We start from the raw sequence: 26,542 nt of genomic DNA on the forward strand, positions 1-26,542 counted from the left end.
ATGTAGTGCACACTGTACAGTTTATTTTTGGTGACAGAAGACTATAAAATGATTGTTTGCAAAGCTACTCAGACAGGCACAACAGGCCTTTTGCTATGTTTCCTGCTACTACACAATACATCAGAACTGTACAGTTAATGTTACCAAAACGTGCTAATCTACGCACTGGTAAACAAAGAATACAAGGAGACTTCCGTACAAGTGGCTGCAGTCTGTCTTAGTCAGAAAAATTATAAGTCGAGGATAAACCTAATCATAAAAGGAAAAGCCTTATAAGCAGAAAGTGGTAAAATCTCAAATACGAAGCAAGAACGTTGTTTTTGCTTTAGACATCAAGATTAAAGCACAACTTATTATGATCATTGAGCTCACTAGCTCACTAGCATTCTCTTACACTCTTTACTTACTAGTGTCCCCTATGGTAATCCATCTATCATACCAAGGGGTTATACTGCCCACTTTGGGGACCACTGAACTATACAGTATCAAATCTGGGCACAGGAAAAATTGTGAGATTAGCACGTTTTGGTAAAGCACAACTTATTATGATCATTGAGCTCACTAGCTCACTAGCATTCTCTTACACTCTTTACTTACTAGTGTCCCCTATGGTAATCCATCTATCATACCCAAGGGGTTATACTGCCCACTTTGGGGACCACTGAACTATACAGTATCAAATCTGGGCACAGGAAAAATTGTGAGAACTGTGTGCATTTTAATGCTAAACTGTCTTCACAATACAGTTGCTTATGGGAACTTGTGGTTCTGTATAAATAAACCAGACACTCACCTCTCCCCAGTTGCCAAACACCCATTGAGGACACGGCCCAGATTCGCAGGACCTTTGTTCAACAGGTTTGTTTCTCTCCTCACAGTGACTTGCTGGATAACCATTTTCATCTTGGCAAACGACAACTCTGCGTTGGAATCCACCGGCACAGGTACTGGAGCACTACAAAAATATTAAAGGACCAGTCAACACTGTAGATTTGCACAATCAACAAATGCAAGATAACAAGACAATGCAATTGTTAGTTTGAACTTCAAATGAGTAGTAGATTTTTTTTTCTGACAATTTTATGTCTTTTTCCATTCCCCCTGTACCATGTGACGGCCATCAGCCAATCACAAATGCATACACGTACCATGTGACAGCCATCAGCCATTCACAAATGCATACACACTTATTCTTGCACATGCTCAGTAGGAGCTGGTGACTCAAAAAGTTTAAATATAAAAAGACTGTGCACATTTTGTTAATGCAAGTAAATTGGAAAGTTGTTTAAAATTGCATGCTCTATCTGAATAATGAAAGTTTAATTTTGATTGAGTGTCCCTTTAAAGTCTACATTAAAAGGGACATACACTTTGTACTCTTGGTATCCTTTATTGAAAGACAGGTAGAAAAGTGTAGGAGCGTGCACGTTAGTGGAGAAATATATGGCAACAGTTTTATAATGATGTTATACATTTGCAAGAACACTAGGTGGCATCAGTGTTTCCTGCCATGTACTTGCTCCAGAAATGTGCACGCTATCTACATAGGTATTTCTTCTACAAGGAATACTATGAGAACAAAGTAAATTTGATAATAGAAGTAAGCTTTTTTTAAATTGTATGCTCTATCTGAATAAAAAAAATGGTGTTTCATGTCCTTTTTAACTTTCATATAGACCATTGGATCTTTAGATACTTTTCAATTTACTTCAATTAACAAATTTACTTAGTTATTTTGGTATCCTTTGTTGAAAAGCATACCTAGGTAGACTCAGGGGCAGCAATGTGCTACTGGGAGCTAGATGGTGATTGGTGGCATCACAAATATACCTCTTGTCATTGGCTCACCAGATGTGTTCAGCTAGCTACCAGTAGTGCATTGCTGCTCTGGAGCTGACATGAACTACATATTTAATCTCTTTTGCAGGGGTTAATCAAACAATTACATTTAAAGAAAAGTGCAATAACACAATATAACATTATCTGTATGCATATTTGTGTCTGTTTAAGCTTATACTTACTAAATTACTTTTAACTACAGCACAATTGCATAATCCACAAGTGCATTACAAAAATATAATGCAATAGAACATACTCTGAATTTTAAATGAGCAGTCGATTTTTCTGCCAAATTTCAAAATGTACTTCAATTTGCTGCCCCCTGTATCAGGTGACACCCATCAGCCAATTACAGATTCATATACCTATCCACTGTGAAATCTTGTACATGCTTCAAAAGTGTTCTTATAAAAAGACTGTGCACAATTTTATAATTGAAGTATATATGTATCTTAAAACTGCATGCTCTATCTGCCTCATACAATTTTAATTTTTACTTTAGTGTCCCTTTAAGCAAATATAAGCAGACCCGGGCTTTTGTTTCTAATCTACCACATAAATCCATGTTTTTTAAGTTACTTTATACACAGGAAAAAGTCTGTCTCTGAGCATATTCTATTCTATCCTATTCTATAATTTGGGTATGGCGTCTTACATTATGCAAATATGTATTCACAGATATTGCATTTCCTCTTATTTCAACAAAAACAAACAAACAGAATAACTTACTGCTCCCCAGGGTCCTATTCTCCATTGGTTCCCATTTGCTGATTGTAATCGGCCGTTGTTCCTGTTCAAAAGCGTTGGCTGGGACCTTATCCGGGGATCTACATTTGGCCTGTCATACTCGTGATTTGGGTGATGGCACGATGACATAGAGCAGTCTTGCTCCATTGTAGGAAGATCCTCAGGGTCACATTCATTCCTGTCAACCATGTGATCATTGTAATCTAAGCAGACCACTTGCCGTGTTGCCTTCCCTTGACCACAAGTGACAGAACACTGAATTGGATATAGAAATACAAATATACATTTAAAACATTTATATAAATGAAAAGAGATTAATAATGACTTTAAAATCAATCCATTCTAACAATCCTATGATTGTTTTAGCTGTTGGAGCAACCCGTTAAATATTTTAAGCATGCCAAGAATATGCATTTAAATTCATTTTTATTAAATACTATTTTACATCATAAACAAATACATGAAAATGGCTTTATACGTACAGAGCTCCACTCCAATGCTTTCCACTGACCACAGGGGGCCACCGTACACACTTCTGTTGCTGACGGTTTTGGAAGGTTAGAACAAGCAGTCTCATCAGCAACTGAGCCTTGATCATCACGGCAACTGACGTATCTCATTCTGGTTCCTTTTCCACAGCTTGATGAGCACTTAAGAAATAATTATATAGACATATATATAAAAAATAAAACAAAAAATGTAGTCACTCTTCTTGTCCCTAATCTAATTCTGGGGGAAAAAAGTATTTTTGGGACTTCAAACTTGTCTACTTGTGCAAAAAGGATAATGTGATATACTAATAAATGTTGAATTTAAAGGGACACCGAACCCAAATTTTGTCCTTCACAATTAAGATAGAGCATGACATTTTAAGCAACTTTCTAATTTACTCCTATTATCAATTTTTCTTCGTTCTCTTGCTATCTTAATTTTAAAAGCAGGAATGTAAATCTTAGCAGCCTGCCGATTTTAGGTTCAGCACCATGGATAGCGATTGCTTATTGGAGGCTGACATTTACCCACCAATAAGCAAGCATAACCCAGGTTCTCAACCAAAAATGGTCCTGCTCCTATGCATCACATTCCTGCTTTTTAAGTAAAGATAACAAGAGAACAAAGAAAAATGATAATAGGAGTAAATTAGAAAGTTGCTTAAAATGGCATGCTCTGTCTGAATCATGAAAGAAAAAAATGTGGGCTTAGTGTCCCTTTAAATATGTCTTTAGTACTCTATGGCAGCAGTGTTTTGCAACATTGTATAACAAAGTTACAAATAATGTTGCAAAACACTGCTGCTATAGAGTACTAAAGACACGTGCACACTCCTGAGCTCTTATGAGCCTATCTAGTTTTGCTCTTCAATAAAAGATACCAATTTAACGAAGCAAATCGCATTACAGAAGTAAATTGAAAAGTTGTTTCAAATTGCATGTTCTATCTGAATCATGGAAGTTTAATGTTCTCACCACAAAATCAATTTGTTGCATATAAACTCTCTTTAACTTCACAATACCTTTGCTATTGTGTGCAGTCACCATTTTAGCATATATCATCCGTAAAATGACACAGGGACTGAATAAACACTAATCAACGTCAAAATGTCTACAAAGTTAAAGAATCATTAACCCCTTAAGGATCTTTCTATGAGGATTGTGTAATTAATTCCTAGTCACCAGAAGGGAGGCGGCACCAGCTCTATTAGAAACAAGAAACACCTTAAAGACCTTAAAGACCAGCGATGTACGTGGTACGAAAAGGTCATTAGGGGTTAAAAAGATAAGGACTGTATAATCAACACATTAACAATAAAAAGGAAATGCAATAATACTTATCTGAATTTAAAAGTGAGAAGTAATTTTTTTTTCTGACAAATTTCAAAATTTTCTTTAATTTCCCTGCCCCATGTATCATGTGACAGCCATCAGCAAATCACAAACCCATATATGTATACACAGTCTAATAATGGAAGTAAATTGGAAACTGATTTTTTTAAAATCATAAACGTTTCATTTTAAAATTCCGTGTTCCATTAAGTAATTACAACAATAATGTTTAAAGGGACAGTAAAGTCACAAAAAATCTTTCATGATTTAAATAGGGCATGCAATTTTAAACAACTTTCCAATTTACTTTTATTAGCAATTTTACTTTGTTCTCTTGGTATTCTTAGTTGAAAGCTAAATCTAGGAGGTTCATGTGCTAATTTCTTAGACCTTGAAGACTGCCTCTAATCGGAAAGCATTTTGACAGTTTTCACCACTAGAGGGCGTTAGTTCATGTGTTTCATATAGATAACATTGAGCTCCGGCACGTGAAGCTCCTAAGAGCAAGCACTGATTGGCTAAAAATGCATGTCTGTCAAAACAACTGAAATAAGGGGGCAGTTTGCAGAGGCAATGATACAAGGTAATCACAGAGGTAAAAAGTATATTATTATAACTGTGTTGGTTATGCAAAATTGGGGAATGGGTAATAAAGGGATTATCTACCTTTTTAAACAACAAAAATTCTGGTGTTTACTGTCCCTTTAAAGAAAAACATGGCTGCACATTTATTATGCTATGAATTAGTCATTGTTTAGCTATATTTATACATACACCACAATTACACAACTTTAAAGCTAAAGAGGCCAGAGATCATATAGATAAATATCAGTACAGTAAAAATATCAGTAGTTTAAAATAGTCTTTCATCCAACTATTGAAAATATATTAAAGAATGAAAATTTCTGAAATCTATCATCTCTTAAAGGCACAAAAAAGACAAAACTTTTCTTTCATGATTCAGATAAAACATAATTTTAAACACATTTCTAATTTACTTTTATAATCAAATTTGCCTTATTTTTTTGGTATCCTTTGTGGAAGAACATACCTGGGTAGGCAAATGAGCAGCAACGCACTACTGGGATCTAGCGGCTGATTGGAGGATGCATTAATAGGCCACTTCTCATTGGCTCAGTTGACGTGCTCAGCTAGGTCTCAGTAATGCATTGCTGCATTGTAGCTGAATTTTACTTTGTGTTTAAACCCCTTGGCAGGAGTTAAACACATAGGAGTTAATTCTGATCTAGTCAATCACGTTTTGGTCTGTTTCTTAGCGCCTAATATGGCTTTTTTGACATTAGAAAAATGACAATGCAAACAATATCTGCATTCTTGTATTGGAAAAGTATTGGATCAGATATCCAAAATAGCCATTCATATGATGCATGGACAGAACCCATTTCGGAGATCAAAATCCACCAACCACAAATTATCAACTAAATATTGGCAACAAAATGGACACCCAGAATTCAAAAGTCAAAAGCCCTTGATAATTGCTCAACACCCACAGATCGACATTGGATAAACAATAATTATATTGGTCACCAATCTGTGCAAACTGAGACCCGAAAAAACAAGATGGCATTGCACTGCCCATTCAAACAACCACAACAGCCCTTCTGAATTACGCTAGATAAAAAATTATACTTAACATGTTGTGTTTCAATTTGGTTTTCGGGGATCAACAACCATTTTTGGTCGTTAACAATACGGTTATGTGAAAAGTGGGGATGGAATATAGCGGGAGTTATCAAGCTCAGCTGTTTTTAACTAGGTAAAATTGCGATCATTTTCATATTTAAAAACAAGACAAAAACAGCCAATACCATTTTTTCAATATTAAACAAGAATTTCGGAAAGACTGGATTTGAGGACATATATATTTGGAAGCATCAGTGCAATAAATAATGCTCTTGCACACAGTAGAGAATTTTCTTTTTGCGCTTTTATGCCCAAATAAATTACAGGAAAAGATGGCTAAATACATAACTATATTGCAAAGATATATATAAGACAAACATTTTTTACTACTATCACAAGTTTCTCTTAAACTTTAAAATGACAATGGCTTGTTAAAAGTAAAATAAATACCAGCAGTTTTTAAAGTGAAAGTCAATTTTGATGCTAAAGTGCCCGGTTTTTAAAAATTTGATTAAAAACAGGGGCACTTTAATTCATCAAAGTTTACATTTCACTCCTGTTGAGAAAAAAAAAACTTACCTTTTAAACTTCACAGCAGCTCCAGCTTCCTCCACCCGTTGCAAAGCCTCTTCCTGGGTCTAAAATGAGGAATCTGGCTTCCTCCAATCACTGCGTTGAATCAGACACTAATTCCCCTGGGGGGGGGGGGAGCCATGATTGGAGGATAACCTATCCATAATTTTTGACGTCAGAAATGGCTTGCAACGACCGGAGGAAGCTGGAGCTGCTGTCAAGATTAAAAGGTAAGTTTTTTTTTCACAACAGGAGTGAAATGTAAACTTTGATGAATTAAAGTGCCCCTGTTTTCAATCAAAGTTTTAAAAACCGGGCACTTTAGCATCAAAATTCATTATTGAGATAGAGTTTACAATTTTAAACAACTTTCCAATTCACTTTAATTATCAAATTAGTTTTTTCTCTTGGTATCTTTTTGAAGGAGCAGCAATGCACTAGGAGCTAGCTGAACACATCAGGTAAGCCAATAACAAGATGCATATATGTGCAGCCACCAATCAGAAACTAGCTCCCATTGCTGCTCCAGTTTGTACCTAGGTATTTTTTAAACAAAGGATACCAAAAGAATTAAGTCAATTTGAAAAATGAACGTAAATTAAAAAGTCTCTAAAAGTTTAAAGGGACATGAAACGCCATTTTGTTGTGATTCAGACAGAGTAAAAAATTATACCAAGAAAACAAAGCAAATTAGATAATAGAAGTAAATTGGAAAGTTGGGTTTCATATCCCTTTAATCATCATGAAATAATGAATTTAACTACTCATAAATGTCAGTGATTGATTTCCTGTAAAATAAAAAAAACATGTTTTGGACTGAATAACAAATTCAAATGATTAAAAATACACTTACAGGAGTCCAGGATCCAAACCTCCACTGAGTCCTGCTGTGAGCTATTTGTTTTGTTTCAGGAATGCCCGGGCACGGAGCTGCCTCACAGTCCTGTCAAAATCATTTTACTTTGTTAAGTAGTTTCCTTTTCATAATTAATGACTTTTTGAACTTGCAGCTAAGAAGAACCATTTGGGATTTATCTACTTTATTCCAAATCATACATTCTTTTTCATTTGATAAAAACAAAGAAAGAAACATATTTGAAAGATGGGAAAAATCGAAATCTAAGAAAGATAATAAATACTAAAAAAATATAGTTATAGCTGATGATACAATAAAAACATGAAATTATCTCAGACATTCAGAATGGAAATGGTACAAATGTAACTTGTTTAGTCCTTAACTTGTCATAGGATGGTGTTAGGGCAGCATAGGGTGTGGTTAGGGCAGTAGAGGGTGGGGTTAGGGCAGTAGAGGGTGGGGTTAGGGCAGTAGAGGGTGGGGTTAGGGCAGTAGAGGGTGGGGTTAGGGCAGTAGAGGGTGGGGTTAGGGCAGTAGAGGGTGGGGTTAGGGCAGTTTAGGGGGGTTAGAGCAATAGAGGGTGGGGTTAGAGCAGTAGAGGGTGGGGTTTGCAGTATTAGGTGGTGTATGGGTGGTTTGGGGAAGAACTGGGGCATTTATAGGAGGGGATTAGATGTCCTTTTTGTGAACATGGGACATTAACGGACATGAAACCCAATTTTTTTTCTTTCATGATTCAGATAGAGAATACAATTTTCAACAACTTCCCAATTTACTTATATTATCAAATTTTCTTAATTCTCTTGGTATTATTTGTTGAAGGAGCATCACTACTGGGAACTAGCTGAACACATCAAGTGAGACAATCACAACAGGGAAAAGTGCAGCCAACAATTAGAAGCTAGCTCTCAGTACAAATGTTTGTAGCCACCTATCACCAGCTCCATGTAGTTTATTGCTGCTCCTGAACCTAACTAGGCATGCTCTTCAACAAAGGATAGCAAGTGAATAAAACCAATTTGAATATATACGTAAATTAGAAAGGCTTTTAAATATGTATCTGAATCTTGAAAAAATAGGTTTTATAACCCTTTAACCCACGCAACGTGTGTCCACATGACGAACCCTTTTCGTCATACAGGGGGATCACCAAACACTTTTTTCTATGATCCCCCGTACTTCAGGCCGAGGATCATTGGTGGCCTAGTGGGCGGCACTCCCAGGCTTCATGGGAATGCTGGTGACATCACCACATGGGTACACAAAAGGGGCAGAACCAGGAATCTTAGTGTAGCTGCATGGGAGCTGGAATTGGGGAAGGTTCTTTAAATCCCTTAATCTCAGCTCCCTTAGCAGCTACAACCGTGAAAGACAATTGCAAGGTACTACAAAAAGGATATTAAAAATTAAAGCTCAAACACAACACATGGGGATTTGTTTTGGAATAGGATGTTATATATCACAATAATAAAAAAAAATGTGTTATGTCTAGAGACCTATAATAAAGTTTATTATCTAGTAGACAAGCTCTATTAAATTTAATATATATATATATGATTTTTGTCTGTATGGTCAGGTGATCACTGTGGTAACAGTAAACACCTTGCAAGATAAAAAGTGTTTTTATTTCTGTTCTAAACAATGGGGCATCTCTAATCTATATTAGAACCCCCCCAAAAGCCTGTATGTACCCCTATTTTACATGTGGCTACCCTTGATGACAATTTAGTGAGGTGATCACAGTAACAGCAATTGTCACTGGGCTATTTTCAATATTATTTACTAAAATCTAAGTAAAAATATATATTTTGTTGGATTTTTTTTACAGTTTTGCAGCAGCTATCTCACATGCCATGAATTATAAATATAATAATGGTAAATTCTGAATCTGCTGGGCCTGTGAAAAAAATGTATATATATAATTTGAAATTTGACTTGCAATAGAGTTTAAATGTAGGCAGCAAAAAAAGCTCAAAATTGGCTCAGCACTGTGGTGAAAAAAGCTTAACAACGAAAGGGTTAATAGAGAAGAGAAATAGAGAAGAAAAAGCAGTGAAAGTGGGTGAAACCCCCAAAGTCACAAAATTCCTTAAAGGGACAGATAACTTTAAAATTGTTTTTCCCTGAATATGATTTCAATGAATTGTTATATCAACTGCATATAAATTGTATGAGAAATTGCTCATTTATGTTTCTTATTGCAAATGAAATAGCTGATTTGTTTTTTTTAAACCACATCCCATCAAAGTAGTTTAAGCTTGCAAAGAAATCAGACCTCTGTATCTTATCACTCCCCTTTCTTATCTCTGTCTCTGTACAATTCTTAAAAATAATAATTTAAAATTAACATTTTAGAGCTTTATCTCTTCCACCTAGCACTGTGAGTGTAATTTCTTCTGCTGTCTGTTTTTACATAGTTTGTCAATAGCATATACCTAGGTATATACATTTTCAGTATAGGTAGGGATACTTCAGGGTAAATTAGCTATTTCAAATGCCAATATAAAAGATAAGGATATATTTGTAAACAATTGAATACGCTGCAGCAGGTAAAATGGATCATTGAAGGAGAGAAAGTTTTTGAGTTAACTGTCCCTTTAACAGTACATGTCAGATTGTGGCCAGTAATGCTCTAGCCAATGATATTGCATGGGTGGGACATAAGTCCAGTAACAGTGGGTATCAATAGGTTACTTCTTGGAGCTGTTTTTTGTTAGAATTTTTAGTAGGATCTAGAAGGTTGGGTGTATATCATTAAAGGGCCATGATACCCAAATGCTGAAACACTTGAAAGTGATGCAGCATATCTGTAAAAAGCTGACTAGAAAATATCACCTGAACATCTCTATGTAAAAAAGAAAGATATTTTACCTCAAAATGTCCTAAGTATTCAAACCCCATTGCAAAGGACTTTAAAAAGCAAATCAGTATGTCTGTCCCGGGACAGGCAAGGGAGTGAGCCTCGTGCACACTCATGTTATTTCCCTATTTAGTTTAAGGAAGTTTACTATGAAATCTCATGAGAGTTAAGTGAAATCTCATGAGATCACAGTAAAAGAGTTCATGACCTCAGCACTGCTGATGATGATTGGCTGCAGTTCATTTCTTTTTCTTTTCTTTTTTTACCTGCATCTGGACAGCAGCTGAAGTGTAACTTTTTACACAGAACTTACTCTGGTGAGCTGAGGAAATTGTGAGGTAAAATATCTTCCTTTTTTACATAGAGATGCTCAGGTGATATTTTCCTGTCAGCTTTTTACAGTTATACTGCATCAGTTTCAAGTGATTTAGCATATGAGTATTATGTCCCTTTAAGCATCTAAATGGGATGGTAGACCAGGGTTTATATGATGGGAAATACCAGTACTTACTTGTGCATCTGTAGGTCGGGTTGCTGCATTACATTCATTGTCATCAACCATTGCCATGTAAGATCCTACAACACATTTCACTGCCCGCATCTGGTATCCTGAACCACATGTTGCTGTACACTAGAATTGCAAATAAACATAAATAAAAGTTAAAGGGACAGTATACACCAATTTGTATATAACTGCATGTAATAGACACTACTATACAGAAAAATATGCACAGATACTGATCTAAAAATCCAGTATAAAACCTTTTAAAAACTTACTTAGAAGCTCCCAATTTATCACTGTTAATGGGTTAGGCTGGGACATCCAATGAAAGGGGCTAAGAGCAGACCCCCCCCCCGCATATGAAAAGACCCATTATACAAACAGAAGCAGTCTCAAGTCTGTATACATCAATATACATCTAAAACTTTGGGGCTTGGTTAGGAGTCTGAAAATTAGCACACTGTTATTTAAAAATAAGCAAAACTATACATTGTTATAAAAACACTCCCAGATGGGCTATATAAATGGATCCTCTACTAAACCTTTATGCAAAGAAAACTCTAGTTTACAATGTCCCTTTAAACCAGTGACATGCAGTCACTAGAGGCAGGTGAGGCAGGGCTTCACCTCTCATATGGGCAAAATATATATTTTTATTGGCTTTAAAAAAAAATTAAAAAAAATATTGCAATTTTTTTTCCACAGCATTTTTTTTCACAGCTACATGTTGTGCAATGGAGAGGCACAATCAGGTCTGCCGGCTACTGCCCTCCATTACACAACATGCTGCGCCACCTACTGGATGAAAGTAGTTAAGATCATTGCATGGCCCATAAGTGCTTATTTGAGGCAGGCCTCTTTTGGGCTGACCCATTCCAGTGAGAGGGATCAGTCAGGGGAACTTAGGGTTGGGGCTGGATGTTAAATCATATAAAACAAAACAAAAACGGAAAAAAGCTACTTTCATTTATTTTGTTGCTGCCCTGTGCAGCTGCCAGCTTTGCTTCAATGAAAAAGAGAGTTCAGTACTTCCACTCCAAGTGCAGTGGAATGTGCCACTGTCACTTCCTTACAGAGCAGGAAGAGATGCAGTGAGCAGTGTTTTAACCACATTTTATTGAAGTGCTGCAACCTTAGATTTTGCTGAAAGGGATTCTGTTAGTGAAAATTATAATTTAATGAATGTGGTTTAGTGTTTTTTTTTTTTTTTACTCTTTTACAGCAGTTTTTGTATTTTGTTTACTCAAACTTTACACTCACTACCTTAGCAGCTTGCCTCTCTGTACTGCACACTAGTATATAACCTCTGTACTGCACACTAGTATATAGTCTAACTCTCTTACTGACTTATTAATGTTACCTTAGCAGCTTGCCTCTGTACTGCACACTAGTTTATAGTCTCACTCTCTTTCTGCTTTCTCTTTCTTATGCTGTTTGTATGGATGAGTTGTTATTTGACCAGAGTATGCTAGACCGAAAGCATGGTAAGTTTAGAATGAGTTATAGAAAATATTCTCCATGGCTCCTGTAGCTATAGAATTTAATTTAAACCAGTGATTCCTTAGGTGTATGTTGGACAAACCTGATGTAGACAACAAATAATAATTTATTAATGCTCCCATTCATATTTACTGTTCTGTTTCAGATATTTAAAATCGATTGTAGACTATTAGCATTTGATAGTCACTTAAAATATTACTAAAACATTCAGTGGTGCCTCCCCCATTTCAGTGTTCCCTCTCTCCCCACTTATGTGTCTCTCTCCCTCTCTCTCTCTCTATCCATCTCTCTTTCTCTATCCGTCTCTCTCTCTCTCCCCTCTGTCTCTCTCTCCTCTCTCTCTCTCTCCCCTCTGTCTCATGTAGCTATAGTATTTTATTTAAACCAGTGATTCCTTAGGTGTATGTTGGACAACAAATAATAATTTATTAATGCTCCCATTCATATGTGCTGTTCTGTTTCAGATATTTAAAATAGATTGTATACTATTAATATTTGATAGTCACTTAAAATATTACTTACAAATTCAGTGGTGACTCCCCCCTTTCAGTGGTCCCTCTCCCCCCCCCCCCCTTGCGTGTCTCTCTCCCTCTCTCTCTCTATATACATCTCTCTTTCTATATCCATCTGTCTTTCTCTCTCTCTATCCACCTCTCTCTCTATCCATCTTTCTCCCTGTCTCTCCCACTCCCTCTGTCTCTCTCCTTATGTCGTTCTTTCCCATGGTCTCTTTCTCTCTCTCTTCCTCCCCCTCTAACTCTCTCATCCCTTATGTGTCTCTCTAACCCTCTGTGTGTGATTGTTTCTCTCTCTCTCTCTTTCTCTCTCTCTAACACTCTGTGTGTGTCTCTCTCTCTCCCCCTGTCTCTCTCTCCCTCTCCCCGTCTCTCTATCCTTCTCCCCCTGAGTGCTTTTCTGTGTTTCTGTCTACCTTTTATTTATTTATTTAATTAATGAATTGGTGGTGCCATCTGAGGATGTGGCTTTATTTAAAGGGGTGGGGTCAAGCGCCCCACCATCTTTAAATTTCACCAGCCGCCACTGGATCAAGACATTTTTATATTTACTGAATAATGAAGGAATCTATAAGCATAATTTGCAGCATTAAAGTAAAAAGTATGTTTTAAACATATTTTAATGGGCCTGTATTTCTAGATCTCATAATCAGAGCAAGCATTTTGTTATCTGGCAAGAGTTTCTGTTACAATCATTTAGACTAAAATCAGATGTTTACTAAGTTGACCAGTTTTCCAAGACACTATTTAAAGGGACATGAAACCCATATGTTTTCTTTCATGATTTAGAAAGAGCATGCAATTTTAAATAACTTTCCAATTTACATCTAATATCTAATTTTCTTCATTCTTTTGATATCCTTTGTTGAAAATCATATCTAAATATGCTCAGTAGCTGCTGATTGGTGGCTGCACATAGATACCTCATGTGATTCTTCAACAAAGGATATCTAAAGAATGAAGGCATCTACTAGCCACTGCCTCACCAGCCTCTGACATCACCGCTTTAAACAGACATATAACAGGCACCGAGGGTCACCATTTCCCACCTGAAAACAAAGTCCCTGCATTTTACACCTTTAAATCCATCACTAAACAAATTTCTCTGCGTAATCTACTCCCTCCCACACACACACACAATGTGGACTAAACTTTTTGTTTTAATATAAAGGGTAAAACACTTTGAACCAGACTAAAGATTGGAATCACATGAGATCCTTTAAGAAGTATTAATTATAATACTGGGTGCCCATCACTATACTAAACAAATATAAATGCATTTCCCAAACCCCAGAAAACCCTCCTTCAAGTGGCTATATATAGTATTTACAACAGATATAATGACACATTGAACAAATAAAACAAATCTAATATATAAAAAAAATGACAGCATACATTTTGTGTGCTGAAATCCTATCTTTATTGTTGTACCGCAATACAACCCCTAACCTTAAAATAAAGTTAATCAGCCATTATAAGGTCTTGGACACTTTTTATGAAGTGAAACTGTACCTGAATAAGACAGCTAAATGAAATATTTAAATTGAAAAAGGTTATTTTGCAGTTCCTCAAACGGGCAGTACTTTTGGGGCATGTCCAAAAATTCTTGATTTTTTTGGACCACTCATACAGTAACCCGTTGTTACATTCTAGCAATTAGTATCAATGTTTTAAAGCACTGGAACAACCCATTTAAAGGGACAGTCAACCATAGAATTATTATTGTTTTAAAAGATAGATAATCCCTTTATTACCCATTCCCCAGTTTTGCATAACCAACACAGTTATATTAATACACTTTTTACCTCTGTGATTACCTTGTATCTAGAAACCTTCTTCCAGCCCCCTGATCACATGACTGTGGCTGTTTACTATCTATTGTCTTAAATTTAGCATTGTATTGTGCTAGATATTAAATAACTTTCTGTGCCTGAACACAGTGTTATCTATATAGCCCACGTGTACTTTATGTCTCTTTGTGTTGAAAAGAGATTTAAAAAGCATGTGATTAGAGGCAGCCCTCAAAGGCTTAGAAATTAGCATATGAGCCTACCTATGTTTAGTTTAAACTAAGAATACCAAGAGAAAAAAGCAAATTTGATGATAAAAGTAAATTGGAAAGTCAATTAAAATTAAAAGTCCTATCTGAATAATGAAAGTTTAATTTATACTTGACTGTCCCTTTAAGGATAAAAAAAACATAACGATGCACTTACCAAAGCATTATGAAAAATATATCAGTTTCTTTTCGCTAGAATGTGTTTAAAAACTAGGTCAATAAGCTGCCTTACTGGTTGATCATGCTTCATGCTTCATTGGCTGCCTTCGAATTTAAGTACAAATCCTCAGATGGTCTCACAATCTCAAGAAATTAGCTTTCACGCTTTGTTCAGCGCAACCGTTAACCCCTTGGTTACCACGGAGATCTGCCACAGATTGAGTAGCCAAGGATCTGAACTCATAATTAGGACCGAGCTGCTGCTAATTAACTTGATATGTTCTGCTTCACGCTAACAATCACTAACAGCTGACTTTAATCAGTATGGAATTTTAGTGTCCTCGTTGACCCAGTTGATTTTTAGAGATATGTATAAATAAATATGATTTTTTTTTTTTTGCAAACCCAGTATGTGCCTATTTTCTATTTTAAAACCTTGAAACTTTATTTAGCTCAAACCTGTGCTTGGAATTTATGCTCAATCATGTTTGACTTCCTTAAAGCTAGGCTGTCTTGCTTAGGGACACGCTTGGCGTACTACTGAATCTCATGTGATACCCCTGATTTAATTTTTATAAGCCTGTGAGATACCAAGGGATTTATTAAAGTAAAATAAAAACATATAACAAAAACAATGTAAAAATTGACATAGTGAATATTTAACTAAAAACATTTTAAATGAAGAGTTAAATCAACGAGACATGAAGTCTGATTTATACAGCATACCCCTTTCTTCGATAGAGCATATTTACAGTAAAGTTAATATTATACAAAAATGTGCAACAAAAACACAGACATTGAAGGTAAAACTCATGTGATACCCCTCATTTATTTGTATGTGCCTTTGTGATAACAAGGAATATTTGAGGTAATATAACAATAAATAAATGAAAATACTATTAAAAAAAACAAGTTTGATATAAATGGTGCATATTTCACTAAAAATATTTAAATATTTAAAAATAAAAAGAGTTTATGCACCAAGAAACAGGGATAAAAGGGCATTACATTCAAATTGGTAAATTAATATTGATTATTAAAGGGACATAAAACTAAAAACTTTCATAAGTCAGATAACACATGCAATTTGCATATATTCTAACATTTACTTCTCTTAGTATCCTTTGTTGAAAATCAAACCTAGGTAGGTTTAAGGGCGTACACATGTCTGGATCACTTTTTTTGGCAGCAGCAGCTGCATCCGGATGTTTGTAACACAATCTATGAGGACTAGATGGTAGCAGTACTTGCAACAACGAAACACATGCACCCTCTGTAGGCGTGTTCCTCAACAAAGGATACCAAAGAACAAAGTAAATTTGATAAAAGAAGCAAATTACATTGTTGAATTTCTGAATTTAATTTTGAGTTTTAAGTCTTTTAAATTATTTTTGGTTTCCCAAAAGCCTGTTAATATCCAGAGAAAACATATTTTAAAAACCTATGAAACATTAAAGGGACAGTCTACACAAAAATTGTTATTGTTTAAAAAGATAGATAATGTCTTTACTACCCATTCCCCAGTTTTGCACAACCAACATTGTTAGATTAATATTCTTTATAATATTTAAACCTCAAAATTTCTGCCTGTTTCAAAGGCTCTATCGACAGCCTCTTATCACATGCTTTTGTATTCGCTTTACACAACAGGAGACTGATAGTTCATGTGAGCCATATAGATAACAATGTGCTCACGCCGGGGGGAGTTATTTAAGATTTAGATCATGATAATGTGTACCTAATACTGGTGGTTTTATTCATTCAAACAATGTTGCTTCTAACAGAGCATGTATACTGCTCAACTAATGAGTAGGGATGGGCGAATGTGTTTATATTCTAATTCGAATGTTAGAACGAATGTTATTGTAGAAATTGATTTACATAATCGAATGTTGATAAGAACGAATATTCTTAAAAATTCTGTAATCGAATGCTATTTACAGTTCTCAAATGCCACTTTCAATTTCGAATGTTCATAATTAGAATGAATGTCTACATTTGAAATTTCGAATGTAACATTCGCTTTAACAAATACTATTCAGAAGTTCAATTGTTTATGTGGAAGGGAATATAGTAAATTGATACATAATGGAAACAAATTTATCAATTCGAATGTTACATTTAAAGAAAGCATTAGAAATACTATTACAAAAATATAGATTTGAATTGATCAAATACAAATATTGCATAATTCGAATTGAATATTACATTTAAAGAAAGCATTAGAAATACTATTACATTAAACGAATGTTAGAATGTTGTATAAACATTCAAAATTCGATATGAACAAGCAAATGTGTTAAAATTTGTTTCATTTTTCGAACGTTGAGAAACATTCGCCCATCCCTACTAATGAACTGAACGGATGGCTGTGTGTGATCAATTCATCCTCAGTCATAACATTCTGTGACATTGTCAGCTGTAGCTGTGACACCAGAAGTTATCCTGACCCTTGCTAAAGTGTCGCTGAACTATAAGTGGCCAAATGAGAAGTAATAGTGTACCTGTCCCCAAGGCCCGACTTGCCACGACGCACATTCCTGCTGCTGACACCCTTGAACAGAAACGGGCTTAGACTCTGCATCACAAAATCTATCGTTTAATCGTTCTTCTCCAAACTGACACCAGGTCTGACGATGTTTATGTCCTTTTCCACAAGTTACCAGGCACTGCAATAAAACAAAATGTAAAAATAAAGATGTGGTTAATTCAACAGGACCAACACCTAGAGAGGCAAATTTGAAGGGCAGCAAATCACCCAGGACTTTGATTTGTTTTTATGCAGAAATACATTTATTTTGACAGGTTCTTCCACTGAAAACGCCACATCCGATTGTGACTGTGACCAGAAAGTGACCAATCAGAGAGAGAAAAGGGAAAAGAGGAGATGGAACAAAGAGTTCAAAGGGACAGCTCAATACAATAGGCCTTGGGCAGCATAAATCCAAGACACATCCTCATTAATAAAAGGATATCAAAAGCAAAATGAAACTTCCACAGTTCAGATACAGCATGCAATTTAAAGAAACGCAACATTTTCTTTTATGATTCAGCTAGAACATACAATTTTAAACAACTTTACAAAATTTTTTTCTATTATGACATTTCCTTCATTCGTTTGGTATCCTTTTTTGAAGGAGCATCAATAAACTCTTTAGGTATCCTGTGTTAAAGAGCATGCCTAGGTTCAGGAACAGCAACTCACTACTGTGAGCTAGCTGGTGATTAGTAGCTACACACATATGTCTATCATGATTGGATCAAAATATGTGTTCAATTAGCTCCCAGAAGTGCATGTGCAAGCTTTAGTAAAATTCTTTAACATATTAGAATATTGTATTTTTCCACTTGTATGTCCCTTTAAGGAGATAAAAAGCTCAAAGTGTAAATATGTTTAATAAAAACAAAGCTGCAATTTGCTCTATTTTTTTTATTTTGCCCTTTATTTCTTATGAATAAAGTGTCGTTAGTAAGACATGTTACATAGACAACAATGATTTTATAAACCCTCCTTACTGTTAGAATAGCAATAAAATGTATTCAAAGCAAATGGGATTGTCACCACAACTCCAATTAGATAATAGTAGACAAAAATATTATAAGTTCTTATTGAAATAAAAGACAGTCCTTATGTTCTTTATTTTGTCTGTATGGAGGGGGGGGGGGAAAGAGACAGAGGGGGAGAGAGAGAGATGTGGAGCAAGAAAGAGGGGGGAAGAGGGAAAGAGAGTGGGGAGAGAGATTTATGTGGCAGTGATGTCTATTGTTTAAATAAACTTTATTGCAATTCAAGTGATGCTCAAAAGCGATCGTTTGTCTCTAAAGTGTGAAAAAGAACACCCTTCTTCTCTTGTGTGACACTCCGTTCATGTCCTTGGCATTGGGAAGCACTCCTTAGTATAGAGGTAAGTATCTACAGTGATAATACAGAAATGTACCCCAATGCATACCTGTGGGTTCTTGTGAATTTTTGAGTTTAACAAATATTTTTAGTAGCTACTATATGGGCTACAACCACACAGAAATCTGTCTCTTTTAGCTCACTTAAAAAAGAAAATGTCCTGTAGTTCAGTTTTGAAATAAAAGATAATTCTTCATTGCACGTAAAAACTAAATTTATGCTTACCTGATAAATGTCTTTCTTTTCGGGCATGGAGAGTCCAATACGTCACTCCAATTACTAGTGGGATATTCAACCAGCAGGAGGAGGCAAAAAGCACCCCAGCAAAGCTGTTAAGTGTAACTTCCCTTACCCATAATCCCCAGTCATTCAGCCGAAGGAAAATGGAAAAAGAAGAAACACAAGAGTATAGAGGTGCCTGAGGTTTACTAAAAAAACCTGCCGAATTATAATTTAAAAAGAAGGCGGGGTCGCGGACTCTCCATCCCTGGAAAGAAAGAAATTTATCAGGTAAGCATGAATTTTGTTTTCTTTCCTATAGCACGGCACGGAGAGTCCACAATGTCATTCCAATTACTAGTGGGAACCAATACCCAAGCTAAAGGACACAGAAAGAAAAGGGAGGGAGAACAAGGAAGAAGTCCTAAACAGAAAGCACCGCCGCTTGAAGAACTTTTCTCCCAAAAGAGGCCTCAGTCGAGGCAAAAGTATAAAATTAGTAGAATTTGGAAAAAGTATGCAAAGAGGACCATGTTGTCGCCTTGCAAATCTGTTCCACAGAAGCTTCATTTTTGAAAGCCCAAGATGAGGAGACAGCCCTAGTGGAATGAGCCGTAATTCTCTCAGGAGGCTGCTGTCCAGCTGTCTCATAAGCAAAACGAATAACACTTCTTAACCAGAGGGAAAGAGTAGTAGAAGTGGCCTTCTGACCCTTACACTTTCCAGAGAAAACAACAAACAGGACAGAGGATTGCCGAAAAACTTTAGTAGCTTGTAGGTAAAATTTTAGAGCATGCACAACATCCAGGCTATGTAAAAGATGTTCCTTATTAGAAGAAGGATTAGGTCAAAAAGAAGGAACAACAATTTCCTGATTAATGTTTCGATCCGACACAACCTTAGGAAGAAAACCCAATTTAGTACGACGGACCGCCTTATCTGCATGAAAAATAAGGTACAGGAAATCACACTGCAGAGCCGAAAGCTCAGATACTCTGCGAGCAGAAGAAATAGCAAGAAGAAACAAAACTTTTCAAGATAACAATTTAATTTTAACAACATGCATCGGCTCAAACGGAGCCTGCTGCAAAACTTTGAGATTTAGATTAAGGCACCAAGGAGGAGCAACAGGTTTAAACACATCCTGATTCTGACCAGGGCCTGAACAAAAGCTTGAACAACCGGCAACTCTGCTAAAAGTTTGTGCAAACGAATAGACAGTGCATAAATCTGACCCTTCAGAGTACTGACTGATAAACCTTTCTCCAGGCCATCCTGAAGAAAAGACTACATTTGGAGAATCTTCACCCGGCTCAAGGAGAAACCCTTAGATTTGCACCAATGAAGGTATTTACGCCATACCTTATGGTAAATCTTGCGAGTAACAGGTTAGTATCAATGACTGCTTCAGATAAACCACGTCTAGACAGGACTAGGTGTTCAATCTCTAAGCAGTCAGCTTTAGATAATCTAGATTTGGATGGAGGAATGGACCCTGAATTAGAAGGTCATTCCTCAGAGGTAACCTCCAAGGTGGAAAAGATGACATCTTCACTCCGCGAACCAAATCCAGGAAGGGCAAGCAGGAGCTATTAGAATCACAGACGCTCTCTCCTGTTTGATATGAGCAATGACTCGTGGAATGAGAGCAAACAGAGGAAATAGGTATGCTAGACTGAAATCCCAAGGAACATCCAGAGCATCTATAAGAGCGGCCTGAGGATCTCTTGATCCGTACTTTGGAAGCTTGGCATTTTGACGAGACGCCATCAGATCCAACTCCGGAACCCCCCACCTGAGGGTTTTCCTTGAGAACACTTCCAGATAAAGAGCCCACTCTCTGGAATGAAAAGTCTGTCTGCTCAGAAAATACGCCGCCCAATTGTCCACTCCTGGAATGTGGATGGCAAATAATAGCCAATCATGAGCTTCCACCCACTGCAGAATGCGAGTCACCTCTTTCATGGCCAATGAACTCCGAGTTCCCCCCTGGTGATTAATGTAAACCACTGAGGTAATGTTGTTGGACTGGAATCTGATAAACTGGACTAAAGATAATTGAGGCCATGCTGTCAAGACATTGAAGAATGCTCTCAACTCCAAGATGTTTATGGGAATAGAAGACTCTTCTCGAGACCACAGGCCCTGAGCTTTTAGAATATTCCAATCAGCTCCCCAGCCTAACAGGCTGGCGTCCGTAGTCACAATTACCCAAGAAGGTCTCGGAAAGCAAGTGCCCCAAGACGGATGGTCCTGTGAAATCTGCCACGAGAGAGTCTCTTGTTAGGGGATCTAGATTTATCCTCTGCGATAAATCTGAATGGTCTCCATTCCATTGACTGAGCATGCAAAGCTGCAGTGGTCTCAGGTGAAACCGAGCAAAGGGAATTATGTCCATGGAAGCCACCATCAGACCAATCACCTCCATGCTGTCACGCCGCACCGTTGCTAGGGGCGTGGTGTCCTCTCCATGCTCTTTGCCTAGGGCTGTGTCGGCTCAGTGTGCATGCGGCGCTGATGTCATCGGCACACTCTCCTGATGCCGGACGGTCTCTTGGCGCCTCCAAGGGTATTTAAACAGGCAGCAAGCGACCTGTCACTGCCGAAGTATAGGTGCTATTTCGTGTACCCCTGGGAGTGACAGATCATTTGCTGGACTGATACTTGTTACTGAACCCTGCCTGTCTCACTACGTTAATTGGTTATCCCCTAACCTGATGGACTGAAACTTGTTACTGAACCTTGCCTGTCTTAATACGCTACCTGGTTAACCCCTAATCTGCTGGACTGAAACTTGTTACTGAACCTTGCCGGTCTTACTACGCTACCTGGTTAACCCCTGAATTGCTGGTCTGCTTTTCTGTTGCTGTATCCTGTCTGCCTATTTGCCTTGTGCTGTCCTGCCTGTGGTGAGTGCCATGCTCCTCGTTTTCCTGATATTCTCTGCTCTGGGATATTCCCTATCTTTCCGGCTCGATGCCGGGATAACAAGACTACTGGCCGAGTTCATTCTGATAGAGGAGTATCCCACGAGCCTCACACATGCATTGGGCCACTAATGGATGAATAGCAGACTAGAGAGAAAGGCAGGAAAATCTTCATGGACAGGGAATCTATGATTGACCCAAGGAAACACACCCTTATAGCTGGAACTAGAGAACTCTTTTCCAGATTCACTTTCCACCCGTGGGAACGTAGAAAAGACAACAACATCTCTGTATGAGATTTTGCTAGTTGAAAAGACGCCTGAACCAAGATGTCGTCTAGATAAGGCACCACAGCAATACCCTGGGATCTGATCACTGCCAATAGAGCCACCAGAACATTTATGAATTTTCTGGGAGCCATGGCAAGACCAAATGGAAGTGCAACAAACTGGAAATGCTTGTCCAGAAAGACAAACCTTAGAAACTGGTAATGATCCTTGTGAATGGATAAATACGCGTCCTTCAGGTCTACAGTTGTCATGAACTGACCTTCCTGAAGCAATGGAAGAATGGAACGAATAGTTTCCATTTTAAAGAACGGAACCCTGAGGAATTTGTTGAGGCACTTTAAGTCTAGGATTGGACGGAAAAAAGTTGTGCTTTTTGGGAACCACAAATAGATTTGCATAAAATCCTTGACCTTGTTCCTCTAGAACAGTGCTTTCCAAACTGTGTGTCGTGACACACTAGTGTGTTGGCAGCAGTGTGTAGGTGTGTCCCTGCTTCAGCACACATTTTTTTTAATTAAACATTTTTTTTTTTTTATTTGGTTTCTGACTTTCCGCCTGGTTGACACGTGATTGATACCTAGTGGGTCACAGATCATCTTAACTGATTGGCATAGCTCAGCGGGAACTGAAACTATTCCCATTGGCTGCTTTGGTGGGAAAATTGGCTCCTGACTGCATGTGTAGTCTCCTCAATCGGCTTGTGACTGCATGTGTAGTCAGTGAGAGGGATAGCAGTGTGTTTGCAGCGTGGGCAGTAGTCAGTCGGACACACAGAGCTCTGAGGGCGGCAGCTTAAATGATGAGCTGAAGTCAGTTTTTTTTTTGCAGCTAACTCCCAATAATGCATTGCTGCTCCTGCTCTTCATATATGGATAGGAAGTGGAAACTTAAAAATGCTATTAGTCCACCAAATATTCAGGAACTGTGTTCATCCCATCAACCTCATACAGCCCATTAAAATAGTAAGTAGCTATTGGTGTTATTAAACTTTTTTTTAATTCTTGCACATACATACTGTTACTTGTAAATACATAAATACATTTTGTTAATATGTCATTTATGTATCTGTCCGTATCTCTTAAAACAAGTTAGTTTAACCTCCTGTTTGCTTTTACAACTGAATTACTGTGTCGCGAAATGATGTAGGTCTAAAAAGTGTGTTGCCAACATGAAAAGTTTGGAAAGCTCTGCTCTAGAAGGACTGGTACAATAACTCCCAGGGAGGATAAGTCCTCTACGCAATGTAAAGAAGGCATAACTTTTTACCTAGTTTGAGGATAGTTTTGATAGGAGAAATCTGCCCCTTGGAGGGCAAGACTTAAATCCTATTTTGTAACCCTGGGATACCAAGCGTATTCAAAAATGTGGAAGGCTTTTGGTTTTGTTTTCCCTTATTCCAAGGCTGGTTGGACTTCCAAGAGAACCTGGATTGCTCTGGTTTGGAAGAAGAGGAGTAAGACTTCTGTCCCTTAAAGTTGTGAAAGGAACGAAAATTAGAAGTCTGTCGACCCTTAGGTCTATTCTTCTTGCCCTGAGGAAGGACAGATCCCTTTTCACCCGTAATCTCTGAAATGATTTCTGCCAGACCAGGACCGAATAGGGTCTTACCTTTATAAGGTAAAGCCAAAAGCTTGGCCTTTGAAGATACATCAGCCAACCAAGATTTTAACCAGAGAGCTCTACGAGCTAGAACAGTGAAGCTAGAGATCTTAGTTCCCAGGCTAATTACCTGCATGTTGGCATATTGGCCAATTTAAGAGCCTTGATCCTATCTTGGATCTCCTCAATCATAGCCTCCTCTGATATCAGATCAGACAGTGCATCACACCAGTAAGAACCTGCACCCGCAGCCGTAGCAATACTTGCCGCAGGTTGCCACTGTAAACCCTGATAGATGTACATCTTTTTTAAGTAAGCCTCTAGTTTCTTATCCATGGGATACTTAAAAGAACAACTATCCTATATAGGAATGGTAGCTCTTTTAGCTAGAGTAGAGATAGCTCCTTCTACTTTAGGCACCGTGCGCCATGAGTCCCCAATGGAGTCAGCAAGAGGAAACATCTTTTTAAAGACAGGGGAAGGGGAAAAAGAAACCCCTGGCTTATCCCAATTCCTGAGCTATGATTTCAGACATGTTGTCTGGAACAGGAAAAACATCCTCAGAAGAGGGAGAATCATAAACTCTATTAAGTTTAGAAGACTTTTTACAGTTGACGGCAACCAAAGAGTCTTAGCTAAACATGAGGAACAAAATTGCATAGGCAAAACAATTTGGGCCTCTAAACATAACAGACAATTGTCCAGAGAAACAGAAGCTTGGTCAGTGTCCATAGCTGAAAATGTTCCCAATAGTTTAGAAAAATAAAATGAACCGTTATGTCACTTTAAGAAAAAATAGGGACAATTACTCAAAATCTTTCAAAGTAAAATCAAAGATAATTAAGCAGTTTACACCTCTATACCTCAGACTAGCTGATGAGATCTTACCACATCGGGACTGGAGTAAAAGGAGAAGTCTCTCACAAACTGCAAATCCGCTGTCAGGGATGGCTGTCAGTCCTGGAAAGCTGAATCCGGATTGGTAGAGAATTGCAGTAAAAGCATACGCATAGGCTATTCACTCCACTCAGGTACAGGTGAAACTCGAAAAATTTGAATATTGTGCAAAAGTTAATTTATTTCACTAATGCAACTTAAAAGGTGAAACTAATATATGAGATAGACTCATTACATGCAAAGCAAGGTAGTTCAAGCCGTGATTTGTCATAATTGTGATGATTATGGCTTACAGCTCATGAAAAATCCACAATCTCAGAAAATTTGAATATTACATGCAATCAATAAAACAAGAATTGTACATAGAACAATATCGGACCTCTGAAAAGTATAAGCATGCATACTGTATGTACTCAGTACTTGGTTTGGACCCCTTTTGCAGCAATTACTGCTTCAATTTGGCGTGGCATGGAAACTATCAGAATGTGGCACTGCTGAGGTGTTATGGAAGACCAGGATGCTTCAATAGCGGCCTTCAGCTCTTCTGCATTGTTCGGTCTCATGTCTCTCATCTTTTTCTTGGCAATGCCCCATATATTCTCTATGGGGTTCAGGTCAGGCGAGTTTGCTGGCCAATCAAGCACAATAATCCCACGGTCATTGAACCAGGTTTTGGTGCTTTTGGCAGTGTGGGCAGGTGCCAAGTCCTGCTGGAAAATGAAGTCAGCATCCCCATAGAGCTCGTCTGTGGAAGGAAGTATGAAGTGCTCCAAAATCTCCTGGTAGACGGCTGCGTTGACCCTGGACTTAATAAAGCACAGTGGACCAACACCAGCAGATGACCCAAATCAACACAGACTTCAAGCATCTTGCAGTGTGTGCCTCTTCATTCTTCCTCCATACTCTGGGTCCTTGGTTTCCAAATGAGATGCAAAATTTGTTATCATCAGAAAAGAGGACTTTGGACCACTGAGCAATAGACCAGGTCTGTTTTTCTTTAGCCCAGGTAAGACACTTCTGACATTGTTTGTTGTTCAGGAGTGGCTTGACAAGAGGAATACGACATTTGAAGCCCATGTCAAGGATCCGTCTGTGTGTGGTGGCTCTTGATGCACTGACTCTAGCCTCAGTCCACTCCTTGTGAAAGTCCCCAACACTTTTTAATGGCCTTTTCCTGACAATCTTCTCCAGGCTGTGGTCATCTCTGCTGCTTGTGCACATTTTTCTTCCACACTTTTCCCTTCCACATAACTTTCTATTAATGTGCTTTGATACAGCACTTTGGGAACATCCAACTTCTTTTGCAATTACCTTTTGAGGCTTTCCATCCTTATGGAGGGTGTCAATGAAGGTTTTCTGCACAACTGTCAGGTCAGCAGTCTTTCCCATGATTGTGATTCCTACTGAACCAGACTGAGAGACCATTTAAAGGCTCAGGAACCCTTTGCAGGTGTTATGGCTTAATTAGCTGATTAGAGTGGGACACTTTGAGCCTAGAATATTGCACCTTTTCACAATATTCTAATTTTCTGAGATTGTGGATTTGGGGTTTTCATGAGCTGTAAGCCATAATCATCACAATGTTGACAAATCACGGCTTGAACTATCTTGCTTTGCATGTAATGAGTCTAT

General features: G+C 37.6%; 1 protein-coding gene across 1 annotated transcript in view; it reads right to left on the reverse strand.

Moving 5' to 3' along the window:
* ADAMTS9 (ADAM metallopeptidase with thrombospondin type 1 motif 9) overlaps window positions 1-26,542 on the reverse strand; it is a 527,878-nt gene that overhangs the window by 259,565 nt on the left and 241,771 nt on the right. Inside the window, exons 23-28 of the mRNA XM_053721004.1 lie at window positions 17,582-17,746; window positions 10,854-10,973; window positions 7,480-7,569; window positions 3,069-3,236; window positions 2,569-2,841; window positions 794-955 (exon numbers count right to left, since the gene is read on the reverse strand). Of these exons, the coding sequence (XP_053576979.1) occupies window positions 794-955; window positions 2,569-2,841; window positions 3,069-3,236; window positions 7,480-7,569; window positions 10,854-10,973; window positions 17,582-17,746 (978 nt within the window). The remainder of the gene's footprint in view (window positions 1-793; window positions 956-2,568; window positions 2,842-3,068; window positions 3,237-7,479; window positions 7,570-10,853; window positions 10,974-17,581; window positions 17,747-26,542) is intronic.

Source organism: Bombina bombina, chromosome 7 (assembly GCF_027579735.1).
Source record: "Bombina bombina isolate aBomBom1 chromosome 7, aBomBom1.pri, whole genome shotgun sequence".
NCBI lineage: Eukaryota > Metazoa > Chordata > Amphibia > Anura > Bombinatoridae > Bombina > Bombina bombina.